This window comes from Misgurnus anguillicaudatus, chromosome 13, assembly GCF_027580225.2.
Source record: "Misgurnus anguillicaudatus chromosome 13, ASM2758022v2, whole genome shotgun sequence".
Lineage (NCBI taxonomy): Eukaryota > Metazoa > Chordata > Actinopteri > Cypriniformes > Cobitidae > Misgurnus > Misgurnus anguillicaudatus.
This window is the reverse complement of record NC_073349.2, coordinates 7,733,761-7,752,548: the sequence shown is the minus strand read 5'-3', so window position 1 is coordinate 7,752,548 and position 18,788 is coordinate 7,733,761. Positions and strand designations below refer to the sequence as shown.

The 18,788-nt window shown below is 41.5% G+C and overlaps 1 protein-coding gene across 2 annotated transcripts in view; it reads right to left on the bottom strand.

The window, feature by feature from the left end:
- The window catches only part of LOC129431237 (hemicentin-1), a 35,242-nt gene that overhangs the window by 7,780 nt on the left and 8,674 nt on the right, over positions 1 to 18,788 (bottom strand). Inside the window, exons 9-14 of one of the 2 annotated variants that reach the window (XM_073874940.1) lie at positions 13,616 to 13,882; positions 13,188 to 13,460; positions 12,803 to 13,087; positions 8,620 to 8,889; positions 8,243 to 8,533; positions 885 to 1,145 (exon numbers count right to left, since the gene is read on the bottom strand). In XM_073874940.1, coding sequence (XP_073731041.1) covers positions 885 to 1,145; positions 8,243 to 8,533; positions 8,620 to 8,889; positions 12,803 to 13,087; positions 13,188 to 13,460; positions 13,616 to 13,882 — 1,647 coding nt within the window. The remainder of the gene's footprint in view (positions 1 to 884; positions 1,146 to 8,242; positions 8,534 to 8,619; positions 8,890 to 12,802; positions 13,088 to 13,187; positions 13,461 to 13,615; positions 13,883 to 18,788) is intronic. The other variant, XM_073874941.1, reaches the window with a different exon arrangement.

Genomic DNA, 18,788 nt, shown 5'->3' with positions numbered 1-18,788 from the left:
GTTTTACAAAGCAAGACAAGGGGTTTGTTTTGTTATTGTTTAAGGCGAGTGTGTCTCATTTCTGTTCCGCCACTGCCAATAATTTGAATTAAAGAAATAAACTGGAAAAACTAAAACAAATAAAAACTAAAATAAAGAAAAAGGCATTTAAAAAACATTTGAAGGTGCCAAAGAATGCAATAAAATAATATGTTAAATTATTCTCTGTCCATTTACACTCCTAGGATTTGCTTTGGTCTATTATTACCTTATATAGCCTGTATCAGTCTAGGATCATGAATTATTTGGAGATTGGTGATGGACATTTCTGAGTGGCTAGTTTGGGTTAGTTTTTCAATATGGACCTGTAAAACCTAACCGCAACGTCAATAGTAGAACTTGAGCCTAAACGCTAGCATATAACATTAACTAGCGCTAACTCAGCAGTCACTTTGTTTTTAGCATTGTAACAACATTGTAATAAATTTTATGTGTAATTTAATGCTCACAATATGTCATTATCATGTACAGAGCTCTAATTATTCATCTATGCTTGGGTAAATACAGTTTTACAATCTATGGCACCTTTAAAAGATATTTAAACAGTACTCCTTTCACTTGTGTTTGGGTAAACAAATGGTCCCTCCCCACATGCACACCATTGATGAAACATCCTGACTAAAACAGCCTCAACCAAATACAGAATATTTTATACCATTACAAACCTATGAATGGTGTACTTTTGTTGACTCTGGATATTAAACTTAATATACGAGAATATTTTAACATTACACAAATGACACACTTTTCTTGTGACAACTTCTAGTGTTTTTTAACCCAGTGTCATGGGGTTGTATCCTGCAGTAAAACTAAAGTTACCAGAAGTCATTTGTATGTTCACTCACCTTTAACTTGCACTTTTTGTCCTTTACTTTGGATTGAGAATGCACGTCTCTTTGCTTTGCAGTGATATTCACCAGTGTCATGGACTGATGCTGAATTAATAATATAATTTTCATTTGCAGAAGTTTTTGTTGGCTTTGAATCTTTGTACCAATGATATTCCCAAGCAGGACCTGGCATGCTACAAGTAAGCTGGACTTGCTCATCAGTGTAGAAAAACTCAAATGATGGCTCTGGTCGTATGGTTGGTTCAGGCGTGGAACCTACACACAACAGTTGTATGGTTAAAAATCCATCCGCAAACATTAACTTACTTGATAGTCTGAGGCTAAGGCTACATTTACACAACAACAATGTAGTAAAAAAAAGAAAAGTTTTTCCTTTTGTAAAATTTCACATACACTCAACAACGTTGTCAAAAACATCTACGACTGCATATCAGGCCAGTAGATGGCGATGCTACTTTGTAAAGAAGCACTACACTCCAGTTAACATACACATTCTTCTACTGTACAACCAGGGTCCGAAAGTAACACCCGCCAAGCGCCAAATGCGGGTAGATTTTCCGTTTGGCGACTAAATTCAAAAGGCTACCCGCCACACTGGCGGGTGATTTTCATACCAAAATATTAATGCAATTTAATTTGTCTGCCAGTAACTAATCTGGGAACGAGGTGAGCTAGCCACAGAACGTCTCTACGCTTCAAGTCTCGCACTAGAGACGGTCTGTTTCTAGCTAGTACTGCAGGTAACTTGCGGTCTGTATCTGCTGCATATTAGCTATCAAAATGCATCCCCGCCCTGCTCGTCGGGCTATCTTGACTTTATAGGGAGAAAAAATATATTTAAATGCTTATGCAGTCTTTCACAGATTTTGGATGTGTAATAATTGGTGTATGAAATTCAGGCATTGGGTAAATTACGTTTGAGCGTGCGCTCGAGTTTTACTTTCACTTTCGCGATCGCGCGAAAAGACGCAGTACAGGAAGCAATCCGTCAGGATTTGTCATGGATTTGTTGGGCATATCCTCCAACTTCGTCCTGTCAGTCATTACTATCCTCACGTAAGAAAATTAAATCTCTCGCAGCAAGCTTTAAAGTGATATAGATTGTACGGGCAGTAAAGAGAGTGACTCTGTTCACAAATCGCTCTTAAAGCGACAGTAGCCCCTGTTTTTCTAATTGAAAAAATTATCCAATCTGTAACTAGATGATCCAAACTGTGAGTTTTGTGACCCACTAAACCACTTTTAAATGGTGAGTATATCTGATGTGGGGATGAGCAGGAAAAGTTGGTTTACATTAAAATCCGGTCTTTTTGTTTGTTAAAAAACAACAGCATCAAAACAACAACAAGAATAGCAGATTAAACATTGTGGTTAGAGGCCCTATTGGCTTTGTATTGGCAAAATTTGGCCTGTGGTAAAACTAATTGAATAAGCCTGTGCTATGCCCACAAAGTCAAGTGGCATTTTCTTATCTGTGACTTCAGTTAATATTTCAGATTCAGAATCTGATGTATAGATATTTCACTTTGGTTAGAATAAAAATTTGTACTGATGATTGATATGTACTGAAAATTGATATGTGTTATTTGTGTTTTGATAGATATTTTGTCTTAATACTCTACATTAAAAATAATGTATTTTTTATTCGGGCTACTTGCATTCATTTCGGGCTACCAAAAACTGAAGAGTTCCTGCCCGAAGGGCTACCAGGGATTTTTTGCGAGCCCTACAATGAATACAGCAAATGATATCAATGTACATGTGACAAAAAAGGCTGTTTATTATTCTGGCCGGTAAAAAATATGCTTGGCTGGTGGATTTTTTCATCTACCAGTCCCCGTGGCAGGTGAGCCAAAAAGTTAATTTCGGACCCTGTGTACAACGCAGTAAAACAATTAAGACAGCAAAAGCATTGAGCAGTTTTGTGTTTTTACCACAAGTGACCCTGGACTAGAAAGTGGCAAAATTTTGTATACTTTGTTGGAGAAATGTTAATAAACACTTAATCAGCACAAACACAATCCTGTAGTCTGCCATTATTGTTTTGGTTATCACTAGGTTTGCCAACTTTGTCAGTCTGAAAGTATGGTTTTGTGTGAATATTGTTTTAAGCCATTTGTCAAAACAATACCTAATCTCCTAATTCAATATTCATTTAAAACTCTTATGCTTTGGCAACATAATGTGTTTATGGCATCATCAACACCCCTACTAGACCTATAGGCAAATTGTAATGGATCTAAATTACCCTCCACCATTGTCATAAGAGCATTCTTTATGATCTTCTCAAATGTTTTCATAATTAAAGAAGTAAGAGCTACTGGCTTGTATTCATATAAAGATTTTGGAGTCTTATTTTTCGGTACAGGTACTATAAAAGATTCTTTCCAAAGATTAGGAACTTTCTTCAGACACAAAGACATATTAAAAATAAAAGAAAATATAGCTGCAAGCAGCGATGGCGGGCCCTCGCACGTTATTTTACCGCTACACGGTGCCTCCGAGAAAACGATGCACGGTGGGCATGTGCATCAAGTGGGTAAATATCAGTGGACTATTTCATGTTGCTACTGACCAATTTGGGTACTGTAGGTAAAAGAAACCCCACATTTTAGACAAACGGGGGCGCTAGTGAGCCACTAAATAGACACGCCTTTCTCTGACCTTTTTGTCAACACTTAACAGCCAACAACTCTCATGTGTGTGCCAAATTTGAAGTTAATCTAAACACGCCAAGAGCCTTAAATATGCCTGAAATAAATGTAAAGTTTGACGCGTTGCCATGGGAACAGCGTTCGAGATGTCAAAAATTCCTTCGCAATTTAGTGTCTACAATGTCTCAGCATCATGTTGACCACTTCTGGAGTCAATCACATTATTTCCCTAGAAGGAGTATTTAAAAGTTCACTGCATGCAACTGTAAGGCTTAAATATGCCTTTAAAAAGAGAGTAAAGTTTGACACGTTGCCATGGGAACAGCCTTCAAGATATCAAAAATCCCTTCGCAATTTATCATCTACAATGTCTCAGTATCATGTTGACCACTTTTGGTGTCAATCGCATGAAAATCCTAGAAGGAGTATTTAAAAGAACATTGGATGGAACAGTCAAAAAAATCAACCTTTATGACTGCAACACTTCCTGGCGCCTGGTGGTGGCGCTATACCCGAGACTCACAATAGGCACATCGATGCGATCGGAATCTTCAGACGAACAAACACCCCGCGTGTCATCACAATAAGACATTTTTTGCCTTAGATATTAGACACTTCCTGTTTCTCTGATTTCGCCATGAATTTGTCGCCTCGCCATGGCAGAACCGTTAGAGATATCAAAAATCCCTTCGCAATTTAGCAAGTACAATGTCTAGACATCCTGATCACCACGTTAATCCATTAATCCACTAGGAGGAGTATTTAAAGTTCACCACATGCATTTCTTAAACAATCCAAAATGGCCGACTTCCTGTTGGGCAGAGCTAATATGTTAGAGTACGAAAGTTGTTCGGGTCGATGAGATCTATATGCGTACCAACTTTCGTACATGTGCGTGCATGTTTGTCCGTTCTATGCACCAATGTTTTTTTTCCCATTACAGGGGGCGCTACAGAGCCCCCTGCCACGCCCGCGTTCCATCCTTTGGTTTTCTGCGATGACGGACGACTCTGACATCTGTGCCAAATTTCAAGAGTTTTCGAGTATGTTAAGGCACTCAAAATTCCCAAAAGTGTTGAAAAAAAAAACACTTCGGTGCTCGGGCCCTAAAAATATCAGCCAGTTGTTCTGCACAGTTCTTAAGAATGCGACCCCCAATACCATCTGGTCCAGCGCATTTCCTCTCTTTTACACCCCTAAAAAGTTTTATAACGGTACCCTTATCAATATCTATACAACTTTGCAATGACTCAACATTTTTTAACTCAGCCCATGCCTGCCTAAAATCATACATATTAAACCGGTTATAAAAAATATTCAAATCATTAGAAAGTTGAAAATCTTCAAATTTCCCAACAAGGGAAATATTACTCTTTTTTGACTTCATACCCATCATAGATTTAACCCCTTCCCAAGCAGGACGAGCATTTCCAGAACTGAGCCTCTCCTCAACTTTATCCTTATATTGTTCTCTTGCTAATTTAAGTTCCTTTTTAACTTGCTTTTGTAGTAACTTATACTGAATCATATCACCTCGATTAAAACAAGCATTCCTTTGGATAATGGTATTTTTCACTGATTTTGTGACCCATGGCTTATTGTTCGGGTACATACGAATCTCTTTTTGGGTATAATGAGATTCTCACAAAAAGTTATTGAAGCAGTCACAGTCTCTGTAAGTTCATCAAGGTCAGCACAACCATCTAAAAAAACATCCCAATCCCAATCTTGGAGGCACATTATAGAAACCTCAGACCACTCAGGACTTAAACGACACTCTGGTTTAGTTTGCTTTAGGACTGATTTATATAACGGCAGGTACACAACATTATGATCAGAGGTACTTAAAGGAGCTCTACAAAAAGATTTATATGCCCCTTTTACAGATCCATAACAAAGATCCAAGCATTTCATGTAGCGTGTAAAACAAGTTACATATTGATAAAACCCACTCTGGGACTTCCCTACATTGCAATGATTAAAATCACCCATAACAGAGTTTGGTGCATCCGGAAACAACCCTTGGAGCCCCTGTACAGTCTTTGCAATAGTTCTAATTGCCGTGTCAGCATTCACCTTTGCGTTACAAATATCTGTGGGAACTCTTATGAGGGTATACTAAAACAGAAAGGTAGTTTGGAGCGAGGCCATTTAGATATTTGTACACAAAAACTACAATTTTGTACTCTATTCTATATTTAACTGGAAGCCAGCACAGAGACGTCAATATGGGAGTAATGTGATCATATTTTTTTGCTGCCGGTTAAATGCCCAATAGATGAACTAGTAGATCCACAATAAAGTGAATTACAGTGGTCAAGACATGTGGTAATGAATGCATGGATAACAGTTTCTAAATTCTTAAGGGAAAGAAATGTTTTAACTTTAGCAAGGCAGCACAGATGGAAAAACATGATTTACCACAGAATTGATCTGTTTATCAAACTGAAGTCCTGAGTCAATTAAAAAGTCAAGATTTTTAGCGCACAGAGTAACATAAGAAGTTTAAAAGCCTAGATCCATATTACCATGATCATAAAAGTCACTTGGTCCAAAAATCATAACTTTAGTTTTTTTCTCATTTAAAGGTAGGGTAACACATTTTGAAAAATGCTAACGGTAGCCGCCTAGCAATGAAATCCCGATCCCACCCTCAAGTCAAATCGGCATCCAAAGTCACGCCTCTTTCAAAACACATGAACACGCACAGATCAGACGGTCACATCTCATGTCTCATTCAGCAGTGAGAAAACGTTGCAGTACAAAGTTGAATAACACTTCCAAAATAACCAAACAACTGGTTTACATCAGAATTAGTTTAAGCACACGTTTGGTTGTGTAGACGTAGTAACTATATCGTTACGCTAATCCGTAAACTAACACGAATTTCATAAGCAACACAATGTTTCATCAAAGTAGAATATCTGAATCCATCTCAATACAAAGATATCGCGTACCTACCTTACCAAAATAAACTGTGCAACGACTCTTTCAGACCCTTTGCCTCCTGCAGCTGTTTCATCTCGTGGTAAAGTGGTAAAGTTACCGATGTTCATTTGGGTTTGTGCTTTTGCTGATCCAGGCAGTGTTTGCTTTTGTTGTTGTTATAAAAGATGTCTTTCGTTGTGTGCCTCCTGTGTAGGTTGTTAATTCAGCAGAAAAGTTTGCTGGTCTCACTGTTTACAGATAGGAGGTGAGCGCACGTGAATGCGCCGATGACGTATGGTGTCTGCGTGGACTCGCTGCGCGGAGGGCATTCAAATTACGCTTACGTATAAGGGACATAAATGGAAACGTCCGTTCGGACCGAAATCTATGATTTGTGGAACATTTTTTGGTCCTACGCCTTTCACAGATGACATAAATTTCTACAAATACATTTAAACAACTTAACACACTGATTGCTATCAGGATGTGAGAAGACTTTTAACCAGCATAACAAAAAATGTTTCAGGATCAAATCTGTTACCCTACCTTTAAGGCCAAAAAGTTTAGCGAAAGCCATGTTTGCAGATCCTATAAGCATGCTATCCAAGCTTCAATGGAACATGAATTGTTGCGTTTAAGTGGAAGATACAACTGGGTGTCATCGGCATGTAACTTGAACGATACACCATGTTTAGAAAACAGGGATCTCAGTGCTAGCATTTATAAAGAGAAACGTGTAGGACCAAGGATAGAACCCTGTAGAACACCACAGGAGAGGTGTGCTACTGAAAAAGTATACTTTCCAATACATTCAGAAAACTTCCTATTAGATATGACCGAAACAATTTTTACAATTTTAGAATTTTAATGCAGTTTCTGTACTAAGTAATTTTCTATAACCTGAGTGAAAAGTGCTGTATACTGAATTGTGTGAGTAGCAACTTTTCTATAATTTTTTTAATAAATGGCAGATTGGAAATTGCTGCTTGTGGCGCCACAGCAACAGACAAGCGGATGACATCAAAGTACCGCAAGAGCATTTTGATTTGTCTCCTCTGTATGATTTCTCAAATTGCTTTTGTGGGATTTTTATGTCATCTCTCAGTTCTTATGGCACCAAATGATGTCAAACAAGCCTATTGTATCAGTCACTGGTTAGATCAGTGTAGCCGTCAAAAATGGGACACGTGAGGTCCTGGTACAAATTAATTAAGCCCAAAATATGGGACGTCCCGGCTAATACAGGAAAGTTGACAACGCTACACAAAAGCTGTTTGGAGATATGCGCATGTAACTTCGCATGCACTTTGAAAGGACCCCAAAATGCTGTTGTCGTGTAATCGAACAGCCAAACCAAAAACTTTATCAAAATGTAAAGTTGAAAATGTTGTTGTGTACACAACCCCTAAATTAACCAAATGACACTGCTAGTGCTTCTCTAGAAACCCACAGCACTGCACACTTTGAATGTCTCCGTTATAATGGCACACCCTGTTCAGCTCTCTGCTAATATGATGATGATTATGTGAATCACTAGCAGTATAATTTGGTTAATTTAATCTCAAACTATCAGGACTTTGAGAATCACTGTTCTTACACAAATGCCAACAATAACCAAAGACTTTAGTTAAATAAAAATACTACATACAGCTTGCTTATTGACTTATTCATAGTGCCTGTCTGTCACTTTACGCTTTCGCTTTTGACTTTGTGTGAACTCATTTGTAATTTATATCTGACTTCCACATTAGGATAATTATCTTTACTTGCCTAAAATGTTAAGATGTAGAGCCTCTGTTTCTTTTGTAGTGACTGGCAATCTCTGTTTATGTTTTGCTTGGCATGTATAGTTTCCCGTGTGACTTGATTTTGCTGAGTTTATTGTAAGTGTTTTTCCAGATAAGGAGATGTCATTGTCTTTGGAGAGCTTATTTCCGTTTCTGTACCATTCATAATTCCAATCATCTGGTTTTTCATCGATTAAACACGTCAGAGTCACCTTTTCAGTTGGGTAAAATAATTCCCATTGAGGCTCTTTGGACACTGTTGGTTGAGGTGGCTCTGTTTAGAGATAAAAACAATGTATGTTGAAGGTATTTTTGGCTTTGTATGCCTGCCTAGACAAAAATGCAAAAGATTGATCTTACCGATTATGGTCAGTTTTTTTGGCTCAGATGAAAATGTGACCCCATTCCTGCTTATATGACACGTGTAGGACCCTTTGTGAAGCATTGTAGCACTTGAGATAGTGTAAGTCTGACTGCCACTGTTGTCCGGTACAGTATTATCTTTTTTCCACTGGTATGTCCACTGAGGAGATGTCTGCTCTTTAATGCTACAGGTAAGTCTGACCTGTTCCCCGGTGTAGATCTCTGGGTATTTTGGATCTTGGTCCAAACTGATTGTTGGCTTGGATCCTGTATGGAGGATGTAGATAAAAAATATAAAAATATCAATACAATTATACTTAAAAAATACATTTCAAACTTTTCCTTTCCTCAATTTTAGCAATGAAAATCGAGGCTAACAATGAACAGCACCAAAATTCAACCAACATACAACCAAACATACAACCTTTCACTTTTGAAATAAGCCAAAATATATTCAGGAAATGGTGCAAAAGTTTAAATCAAAAACAGGAACAAACCATAGCATGTAATTTAATATCAAGATACAGCATGTCTCAAAAGTGAGTTCACCCTTCACATTTCAGCAAATATTTTAGTATATCTTGTCAAGGGACAATGCTATAGCAAAAAAAAAATTGATATACACTCTAAAAACAAACGGTGCTATATAGCACCAAAAGTGGTTCCTTGCCCGCAATCATAGAAGAACCATTTCCAGTGCCATACAGCACCGGCGAAGCACCAGTGAAGCACCTGTGCAGAGTCACATAGTGCCATGCAGAACCAAATGTGGTGCTATAGTGGTGCTATATGGCCCTTATATGGTTCTACACAGGTGCTACACAGGTGCTTCACAGTTGCTATATGGCACTAAAAATGGTTCTTCTATGGTTACGATCCAAAGCAACAGTTTTGGTGCTATATAGCACCGTTTGTTTTTTTAGAGTGTAGAGGCTACATATCTTTTTACAGCCTTCACCATTTTTTGTGGAGAGCAACAATTCTAATTCTCAAATCCTCAGAGAGTTCTTTACATGAGTTGCCATGTTTAAAGGGGGGGTTCAATGGTATTTCATCCATTCTGACTTATTAACACAGTTAGGGGCCAGTCACACCAAAAGCGCTTTAAACGCTTACAAACGCAAGGCGCGACGCACTGTCTTTTTTTAAAAAAGAGCAGTGCGACGCGGCTTTTCATATTGCTAAGCAACCACCGAGTCAGCTGTCTTGTCAATCAAATATTGAAGCGTGAAAAAACCACAAGGCGCTCGGCGCGCATAAACAGCACGCAAACGAGCCCTGCCCATAGAATATCATTCAAAAGGCGCCTGCAACTGCCATAAACGCCTTTGGTGTGACTGGCGCCTTATAAAGTTGTTTCCTCATGCTAAACGTAGGCAAAGTGTCAAAAAAGCAGTTAGTCGTGTTACAGAGTATTTCTGTGCTGAATGCACTTCGCCAGGGTTCGTACAAGTTTTGGAAAGTTTTTTTTCGATTACGGTCCAGCTGACGTTTCAGGGGTTTCTATACGTATCACTTCTTTATATAAGCACTTCCCCCGGAAAACCCCACCCACCCATCAATCAGCAGGAGACGCTAGAACTTACAAACATCATATTACGTGACATAGCTTTGATTAATTTTAAAACTCGAAAATGGCACGAAAGAAGAAGTGTGTTTTTGGATGTAAGGAGAAGAAAGCCAGCCTTATGAAAACAATGGATATAGTTTATTATCCGGGGTAGCAGCAGGGTTTTGCGTGTGTATTTGATGCACTGGATTTTCCCAACCGGGTCATGAGTTGCATGCGGTAAGTAAGACTTCTGTCTTATGTTGGAAATAGGTGCATGCTTATTATATAAATGACACAAACATGTAGTGAATCATAAGTTAAAAATTTTACTCAATTCACCAAACAATTAACATGAAGAATAGGACATGTGGGTTTGCATGTTTAAACCATATACATCTATTATCACTTAGGGTGTACTCTCTTTTGTGACATACTGTAAATAGCATATAATTAAAACATTAAAGGTGACATAAAATGGTTGAACAGAGTATTTATCCTTGTTCTGTGATGTGACATGTAGACAATTTTTTTTTTGGGTCTGTAATGCCTTAGAAGCTTCCTAAAAACCTCTCTCAGATAGCTCTATTAGGGAGGGGGATTTTAAACAACTGGTTTTGCACCTATTTGGCTCCCCCTACTGGCTTAACTTGCAATCTCATTACTGATTGGCTGACTTTGCTGCCACTCAAAAAATGTAGCCAATTATTTTAAAGTGGAGGGGAAGTTAGATGCCTGTGATGTCATAAGCATCAGTTTTTCAGATTGGGCTGTTTTCTGGCTGACATTTCTAAAAGAGGAATTTCTATGAGACTGAGATGTTTAGCATGTTTAGCACTTTTTGTATGTTTGTGAATGTGGGTAGACTACCATTATTCAACAAAGACAAGGTAAAAATGGTTTTTCATTCTCTGTCCCCTTTAAAAATAGCATATATGACCCTACCTGTGAAAAATCAATAAAAGAAAACAAACTTTGATGCTTCTAATCTCACAATTGGATTAGATGTAGGGTGGCCATTCATGCCAGTTCTGCCAGACACGTCCCGAACATGTTTTCGGGTTCGTTCTCCGGAAGTCACGTTGCTCGACCGCATACGTCATCGAGGTTCTCACATTTTAGTTAAAATACATTAGAAAATTAAGATTTGTTTCTTTTAAGACATACAATCATTGTAGTTTCATTCTTACCTTGAAATGTAACGGTTGCTTTTCTGAAATTAAACCCAAAATATTAAACCTATGGGGTCGACCAACGCGACTTCCGGAGAACGAACCCGAAAACATGTTCTGGCACGAATGGCCACCCTAATTAGATGTTATCCCGGGTTTCACAGATGTGGCTTAAGGCTATTCAAAGACATGTTTGATCCGTCTTAACTAGTATATAATTTAAGGTAGAAAAGTGATATAATCAAGAGCAGAAAGAGATTTTCTCTTAATGCTGTTTTATAAACATAAATGACAGACAGGGGCAAAATTAGGTAACTTCCCCTTTAAGACCGGATCCAATATACTGTTACACATGCGTTTTCTCTTTTAGCTGGTCACTTTCTCTTAAGCCCTAAATGGTCGTGTTTATGAAGATACTTGCAAAGACAGGAATTTTGATGAATATATGTATTTAAGACCAATAAAGCGGGCAAAATGTTCACAAGCTTAATGAGCAGCGGTTGCGCGACTTGCGGGCCCCTCAGATACAGAAAGAGAGCATGCATATAGATCTTTTGTTTGCGTTTCAATGGTGTTGTGGCCAATGTGAATGTGTGTGCATGTATAGTGTGTGTGTGGGTGGGCGTTAGGTTTGTGTGAATGATTTGTCCGTTACGTCACCTGCGGTGATGTGTGGATTTGCTAATCAGGCAGGTTAGTAAGGGAATCACGGGGAAGCCAGATGAGGAATTTAGCTGAGGAAGCCACACAGTTTTTCATCTTCAGCTGTGCGATTGTGATGGTTTTTAACCTTTAAACGTTAAGTCAGTCGTTTGTATATGTTTTTTTAAATTTACATAATAAAGAAGAATGAATTATACAGCGATGGAGGACCTCATTTATTTGCAACAGCAAGAGTTGGAAAGGGCTTCAAAATACCTGTAGTGGCATTTTTTGTGGACAGATTGCCACTACAAATGGCTTAAAATAACTTGTTTTAAAACTGCAGTGCTTAAATAAGTGTACAAACGTGACGTTCTCGTGACCACGTGCACAAGAGCGTGACGTGGGCGCGTAACCTCGATAGAGACGATAGTCCAAAATCTCTACCTGTTCACAAATTTCTACCGGTTAATCATGTCTACCGGTTTATCGCCCACCCCTAGTCTTAAAAGAAAATAACTTACACCAACAGATCTTAAAACATGTCAGAGCCATTGATTTGTCTCACGATACACATCAGTAACATCTTTTTTGATGAAAAATCCTGAAACATCTTAATTTTAACTAAGGCCTAGTCCTGGCTTTAGCTAAGCCTTTTCGGTGAAACCAGGCCTACACGTCACATATAACACAGCACTGAATAGCATCCAATAATGAAACTATTAAAATAAATTAAATGTATTCAAACTTGTGTTCTACAGTTTCAATTACATTCTGCATTTAGTTTAGGTCAGAACAGTTTATGAAAAAAACTTACCATAAACTTTTAACAAATGTAATGAGCTTTTCCCAGTCATCACTGACCTGCCCTCCAGCTCAGCATAACATACATACTTGTATGTCCCACTTTGGTCGGGTTTAACAGAGATTGACAGTGTGTTTCCATTTATCTGTGTGTCAGGAACACTAGAGACAATGTTTCCATTCTTGTACCAATTATAAGTCCAGTTTTCTGATATATCTTGAATCACACACTGCAAAGTCACTGTTTCACCAGGGAAAGCATCTGTCCAGTCTGACACGACTTTAACACTAGGAGGGTCTGACGTGAGAGAAAAAACAATTAAACTCTTGATAAATAAATTAACTCTGATAATTATTTAGACAAATATGTTATAAAAAAGCAACTATTATCACTTAACCTTTGACAATTACTGTGCGTTCATCACTTCGGTCAGAGGTGAAAGTTCTTCGTTTGGTTTGACAGCAGTATTTTCCACCGTCTTGCACTTTTGCTGATGTGACAGAAAAACTGTTTGCACTGGTGTCAGTGTTAATCTGCTTTGAATCTCTAAAGAACAGATATTCCCAGCCTGATGACTGCACCTCAAATGTACAATTAAATGTTAGTTTTTCTCCTGTGTAAATCACTTGAAAATCTGGGGTCTGGGTTAAACGCGGATTAGGCAAGAGATCTAAAGAGAGAAATAAAAGGCAATATTAATTTACTAGTATTTGGTCATATGTCACAATATGAACAAGGAAGAAAATGACATGACCATTGCTTCTGCTTTGTGTGTGAAATGCTTTGCAGCTACTGTATAGTAATTATTTGTATGACTGAACTTACCTTTTACATTTAGTTGAAATACATTACTCTGTTGGGTAATAACCAATCTGCCATTAAGTTTTCCTGTACATAAATATTGTCCAGAGTCAGATGAATTCTTTGCTGTGATGGTTAGAGTCGGGTTTGTTTTAATTGTTTCGCCATTTTTGGTCCATTCAAAGGACCAGCCGTCAGAACTGCTTCCAAATCCACACTGCATGGTGATTTGTTCGTTTGGGAAAAACTCTGTCCAGGCTGAATCTGGAGTCAGCTTTGGGATTGGAGTCTCTGCCAATGACATAAAGAAGAACGTTGGGGTTACTTGACTGTAACCTTGTTCCCTGAAAAAGCGGAACGAAATGCTGCACTGCTAAGCGCTATGGGGAAACGTCTTTATTGTTGACCCGCTGAATATAGTGTGCAAACACGTCAATGAAATTGACCCGGAGGTATTTATAGTCTCGGTTGATGACGACATCAAAGCGCACGTGAAGCGAGACTATAAATTAAATGAAAACAGCTGTGATACTCAGATCTTTTGTCTGAAGACCAGTCCTGGTTCATCTACTGCACGGCAAGACAGCGCAGCATTTCGTTCCGCTTTTTCAGGGAACAAGGTTACAGTCAAGTAACCCCAACGTTCCCTATCAAAAGCTACTCTCAATGCTGCGCTGCTAAGCGCTATGGGGAACGACAATACCCACGCTGCCGTGCTTGGAGATGTCTGGACCCCTTACGGGTGTGTAGGTGTGCGCACAAAGAACGCAAGGAAATCTCAGACATAAGTAGCCAAACTATAAGTCATGGGTGTGTGCGGAAAGGATACTCCTGCCGCCTCACTAACACCTATAAGTAGAGCAAATAGTTAGACAGTAGCTTGTGATGTTGACTCGAGGACATGGGAACCTGGAGTGACATGAGCATCCAAGCTATAAAATTTTATGAATGTATGCGGAGAGGACCAGCCTGCCGCATAACAAACGCTCTGTAAGGGGGCACATCTTACTAGATCCGTAGAGGAGGCTACCCCCCTGGTGGAGTGGGCTCTCAGCCCCGTTGGCGAAACCTGACCGCGAGCCTCATAAGCAAGAGCAATAGCATCCCTAACCCAATGAGATATAGACTGCTTGGCGGCAGCTGCACCTCTGTTGCGGCCCCCAAAACAGACAAACAACTGCTCTGACCTACGCCACTGGCTAGTGCGGTGGACATAGGCCTGGAGAGCACGGACTGGACACAATTTGTGGTGTAAGTCCTGCTCCGACGTAACGAATGGCGGCGGGCAGAAAGTCTCAAGAATGACCGGATGTGCAGCCGAGAAGGGAACCTTAGGCAAGTAATCAGGGTGAGGATGCAGAATGGCCTTCACCATACCTGGGGCAAAATCTAAACAGGATGGCGAGACCGCCAAAGCCTGTATATCCCCAATTCTCTTAAGAGAAGTTATTGCGATTAGGAAAACCATCTTTAGTGTCAGAAGTCTATCAGACGCTGACTCTAGAGGTTCAAAAGGGGTCTGAACCAGACCCTCAAGGACTATAGCTAGGTCCCACGAAGGAATCTTAGTTCTTGTTGGAGGCCTTAATCTTTTTGCCCCACGAATAAAGCGAGCGAGCAGAGGATGCCTCCCGAGTGGTGCCCCGTCCACTAAGGCGTGGCAAGCCGAAAAAGCGGCCACATAAACCCTGAGAGTGGATGGGGATAAACCTGCTGACAACTTTTCCTGCAGAAAACTCAGAACTGTAGCAATCTGGCAGTTAACAGGATCTGCATTATGTGTCATGCACCATGCTTCAAAGACACCCCATTTAAGGGCATAACACTTTCTAGTGGAGGAGGCCCTAGCACTTAAGATGGTCTCAATAACGTCAGGTGAGAGCCCTGTGCCTCTCAGTTGGTGCCCTTCAGGGGCCAAACATGAAGATTCCACAGGTCGGGCCTGGGATGAAATATCGTGCCCCCCGCCTGAGACAGAAGGTCCCTCCTCTCCGGAATCGCCCACGGCGAGCCGTTGAGGAGAGATATTATCTCCGAAAACCATACTCTGTTCGGCCAACGTGGTGCTATCAATAAGAGGCACGAGCCTTGTTGGCGAACTCTGGCTAGGACCTGCGGGAGTAGTGCAACTGGAGGGAACGCATAGAGGCGCTTGTTGGGCCATATATGCGCCATTGCGTCCAGACCCAGGGGGGCTGGGGGACTCAGAGAGAAGTAAAGGGGACATTGCGCTGTCTGAGAAGAGGCGAAGAGGTACACCTCCGCTCTGTAAAATCTGGTCCATATCTGAGAAACTATGTCTGGGTGGAGTTTCCATTCCCCAGTCAACAACGTTTCTCTGGACAGTGAATCCGCCGCTACATTCAGGTTCCCCGGTATGTAGACTGCCCTGAGCGACAGGAACTTGTCCTGAGCCCAGAGTAAGATCCGCCTCGCCAACCTGTTCAAATTGCGCGAGCGCAGACCTCCCTGGTGATTTATGTACGAGACTGTCGCTGTGTTGTCCACCCGCACTAGGACATGACAGCCCCTCAGTTGGGGGAGAAAATATTTCAGGGCCAGAAATACAGCCATCAGCTCCAGACAATTGATGTGCCAACTGAGTTGATGACCCTCCCATTTCCCTTGAGCTGGACGACCATCTAAGATCGCACCCCAGCCCGTCAGGGAGGCGTCTGTCGTTAGCATCCTGCGACGACAAGTCGCCCCTAGCGTGGGACCCAAGGCAAGAAACCGGGGTCTTACCCACATAGTTAGTGTACGAAGCCCGCGGCGCGTCACTTTTATTAGCCTCCGAGGGTTGGCCCTTGGATGAAACCCTCTGGCTCTGAGCCACAACTGAAATGGTCTCATGTGCAACAGCCCCAAAGGAATCACCGTGGATGCTGAAGCCATGAGCCCTAATATCCTTTGATATTGTTTTACCGTGAGGTCCTGGCCTAGCTTGACTTTGCTCAAGGAATGCTGAATGGTCGCGATCCGTGCGGGAGACAGATGTGCTCGCATCGTAATCGAGTCCCAGACTATCCCTAGATATGTCGTTCTCTGGGCAGGAGAAAGAACGCTTTTCTTGATGTTGAGTCTCAACCCTAGAGAAAGTAGATGCGCTAACACAATGTCTCTGTGTTGGAGCGCCACCTCTTGTGATTTCGCTAGTATTAGCCAATCGTCTATGTAATTTAGAATGCGGATGCCCCGGAGTCTCAATGGAGCCAGTGCTGCATCCATGCATTTCGTGTATGTGCGGGGTGATAAGGCTAGGCCGAACGGAAGAACCCGAAACTGGTATGCTTCTTCTGCAAAAGCGAACCTCAGGAACTTCCTGTGTTGTGGCAATATTTCTATGTGAAAATATGCGTCTTTCAGATCGATTGTGACAAACCAATCGTGACGTTGAATTTGTGCCACAACCGTCTTGACTGTTAACATCTTGAACTTGAGAGTTTTTACTGTTTTGTTTAAACCTCGAAGATCTAAGATTGGACGCAACCCCCCGTCTTTCTTGGGAACCAGGAAGTATCTGCTGTAATAACCCAAGTTTCTCTCTGGGAGGGGAACATGTTCTATGGCCCCTTTCATCAACAGAGTTTGTATCTCTTGCAACAGTACATGTGCCCGCTCCGGTCTCACGGAAGTAAATATCACGCCGTTGAAGCGCGGAGGACGACGAATAAATTGGATTCTGTATCCTATGTGTACTGTGCTTATTACCCAACCAGAAATACCTGGCAGAAGTTCCCACGCTGCCAGACTCTCTGATAATGGTATTAGCTTTAATATTTTTTCTTGGGGGGATGTTAAAAGACCTGTTTCCTGAATGACAGCAGGAGAACAGGGGGCCTTTAACTTTTGGCTGGAAACCACCGCCATCCGCAAGCCCAGAGGCGGCGGAGGTGGGGAGGTTTCGTGAGGGCAACGGGACGGAGCGATCGGATGTAAAGCGATATGCTCCGCCCCGCCGATGAGCCCTAGAGTGGATGCAACCGTCAGGACTGCTTTTTCCTATTAATAACAGTCCTGAGGTCTGCCCTGGGGGGCTGCTGAGGGCGGCGAGTCGAACCCCAAGCTCTTTGCGGGGGAACACGATTCGCCACACTCTCCTTCTTCGCGTCCCTTCGCTTTGAAGGACCGGGAAGAGGTCGGGTGACCGTGACAGACAGCCCCTCCCCTTGTGCGCGGCGAGGCAAGAACTGCGAAAAAGCCTCTTCATGTTTTTTAGCCTCTGTAAATTTTGTGACGACGGAATCAACCGCATCGCCAAACAGCCCTGACGGGGAAACAGGAGCATCTAAGAGAAACGCTTTATCTTTCTCCTTTATACCAGACAGATTCAACCATAAATGCCTCTCCGTGCTAACCAAAGCGGACATAGAGCGGCCGATAGCGCGAGCCGTTTGCTTGGTCGCACGGAGAGACAGATCTGTAGCCCTACGCAGCTCATCAAACACCTCTTTGTCAATAGTCTCGCCCGCACTCAAATCCTTTAATAAGTCAGCCTGATACGCCTGTAACACCGCCATAGTATGCAGCGCAGCACCAGCCTGACCTGCAGATTGATAGGCTTTACCCACTAAAGCTGAGGTTATTCTACACGGCTTCGTAGGAAGGGAAGGTTTCTTTAATGTTGATGCCGAGCCAGGCGAGAGATAACTAGCTAGCGTCTCTTCCACCTGTGGCATCTCAGTATATCCGCGTGCTTTTGCACCCACGATAGTCGAATAAACCGACGTCGAGGGCACAAAAACACGTGAAGAGTATGGTCTCTTCCACGATTTATCTAATTCACCGTGGAGATCCTCAAAGAAGGGGAGAGGCTCATGTTTCGTCCTCTCCTCTTTGCCAACAGACAGAAACCTATCACCTAATTTATTTGTTTTGGGCGTCTCTGGTTCGCGAGGCCAGTCAATCTGTAATCTGGCCACCGCACGGGTTACCACCTCGAGAAGTTCCTCGACCGATCTATGATCGTGCGAGGAACGCTCGGAGGCTGGTTTATCAAAGTCCGCAGAACCGAGAGAAAAATCATCATCATAATCATCATCATCATCTTTACCCCCCACATGAACCGAAGAAGCACCGGAGTGCGCTTCAAGATCATGTGAAGGAATAAATGGATTTGGAGATAAAGCAAGAGAAGAGGACGCGCCTGTCTCTTGCTCATCAGCCAAATCCATCTGGGAGCCCCATGAGCCTAAAC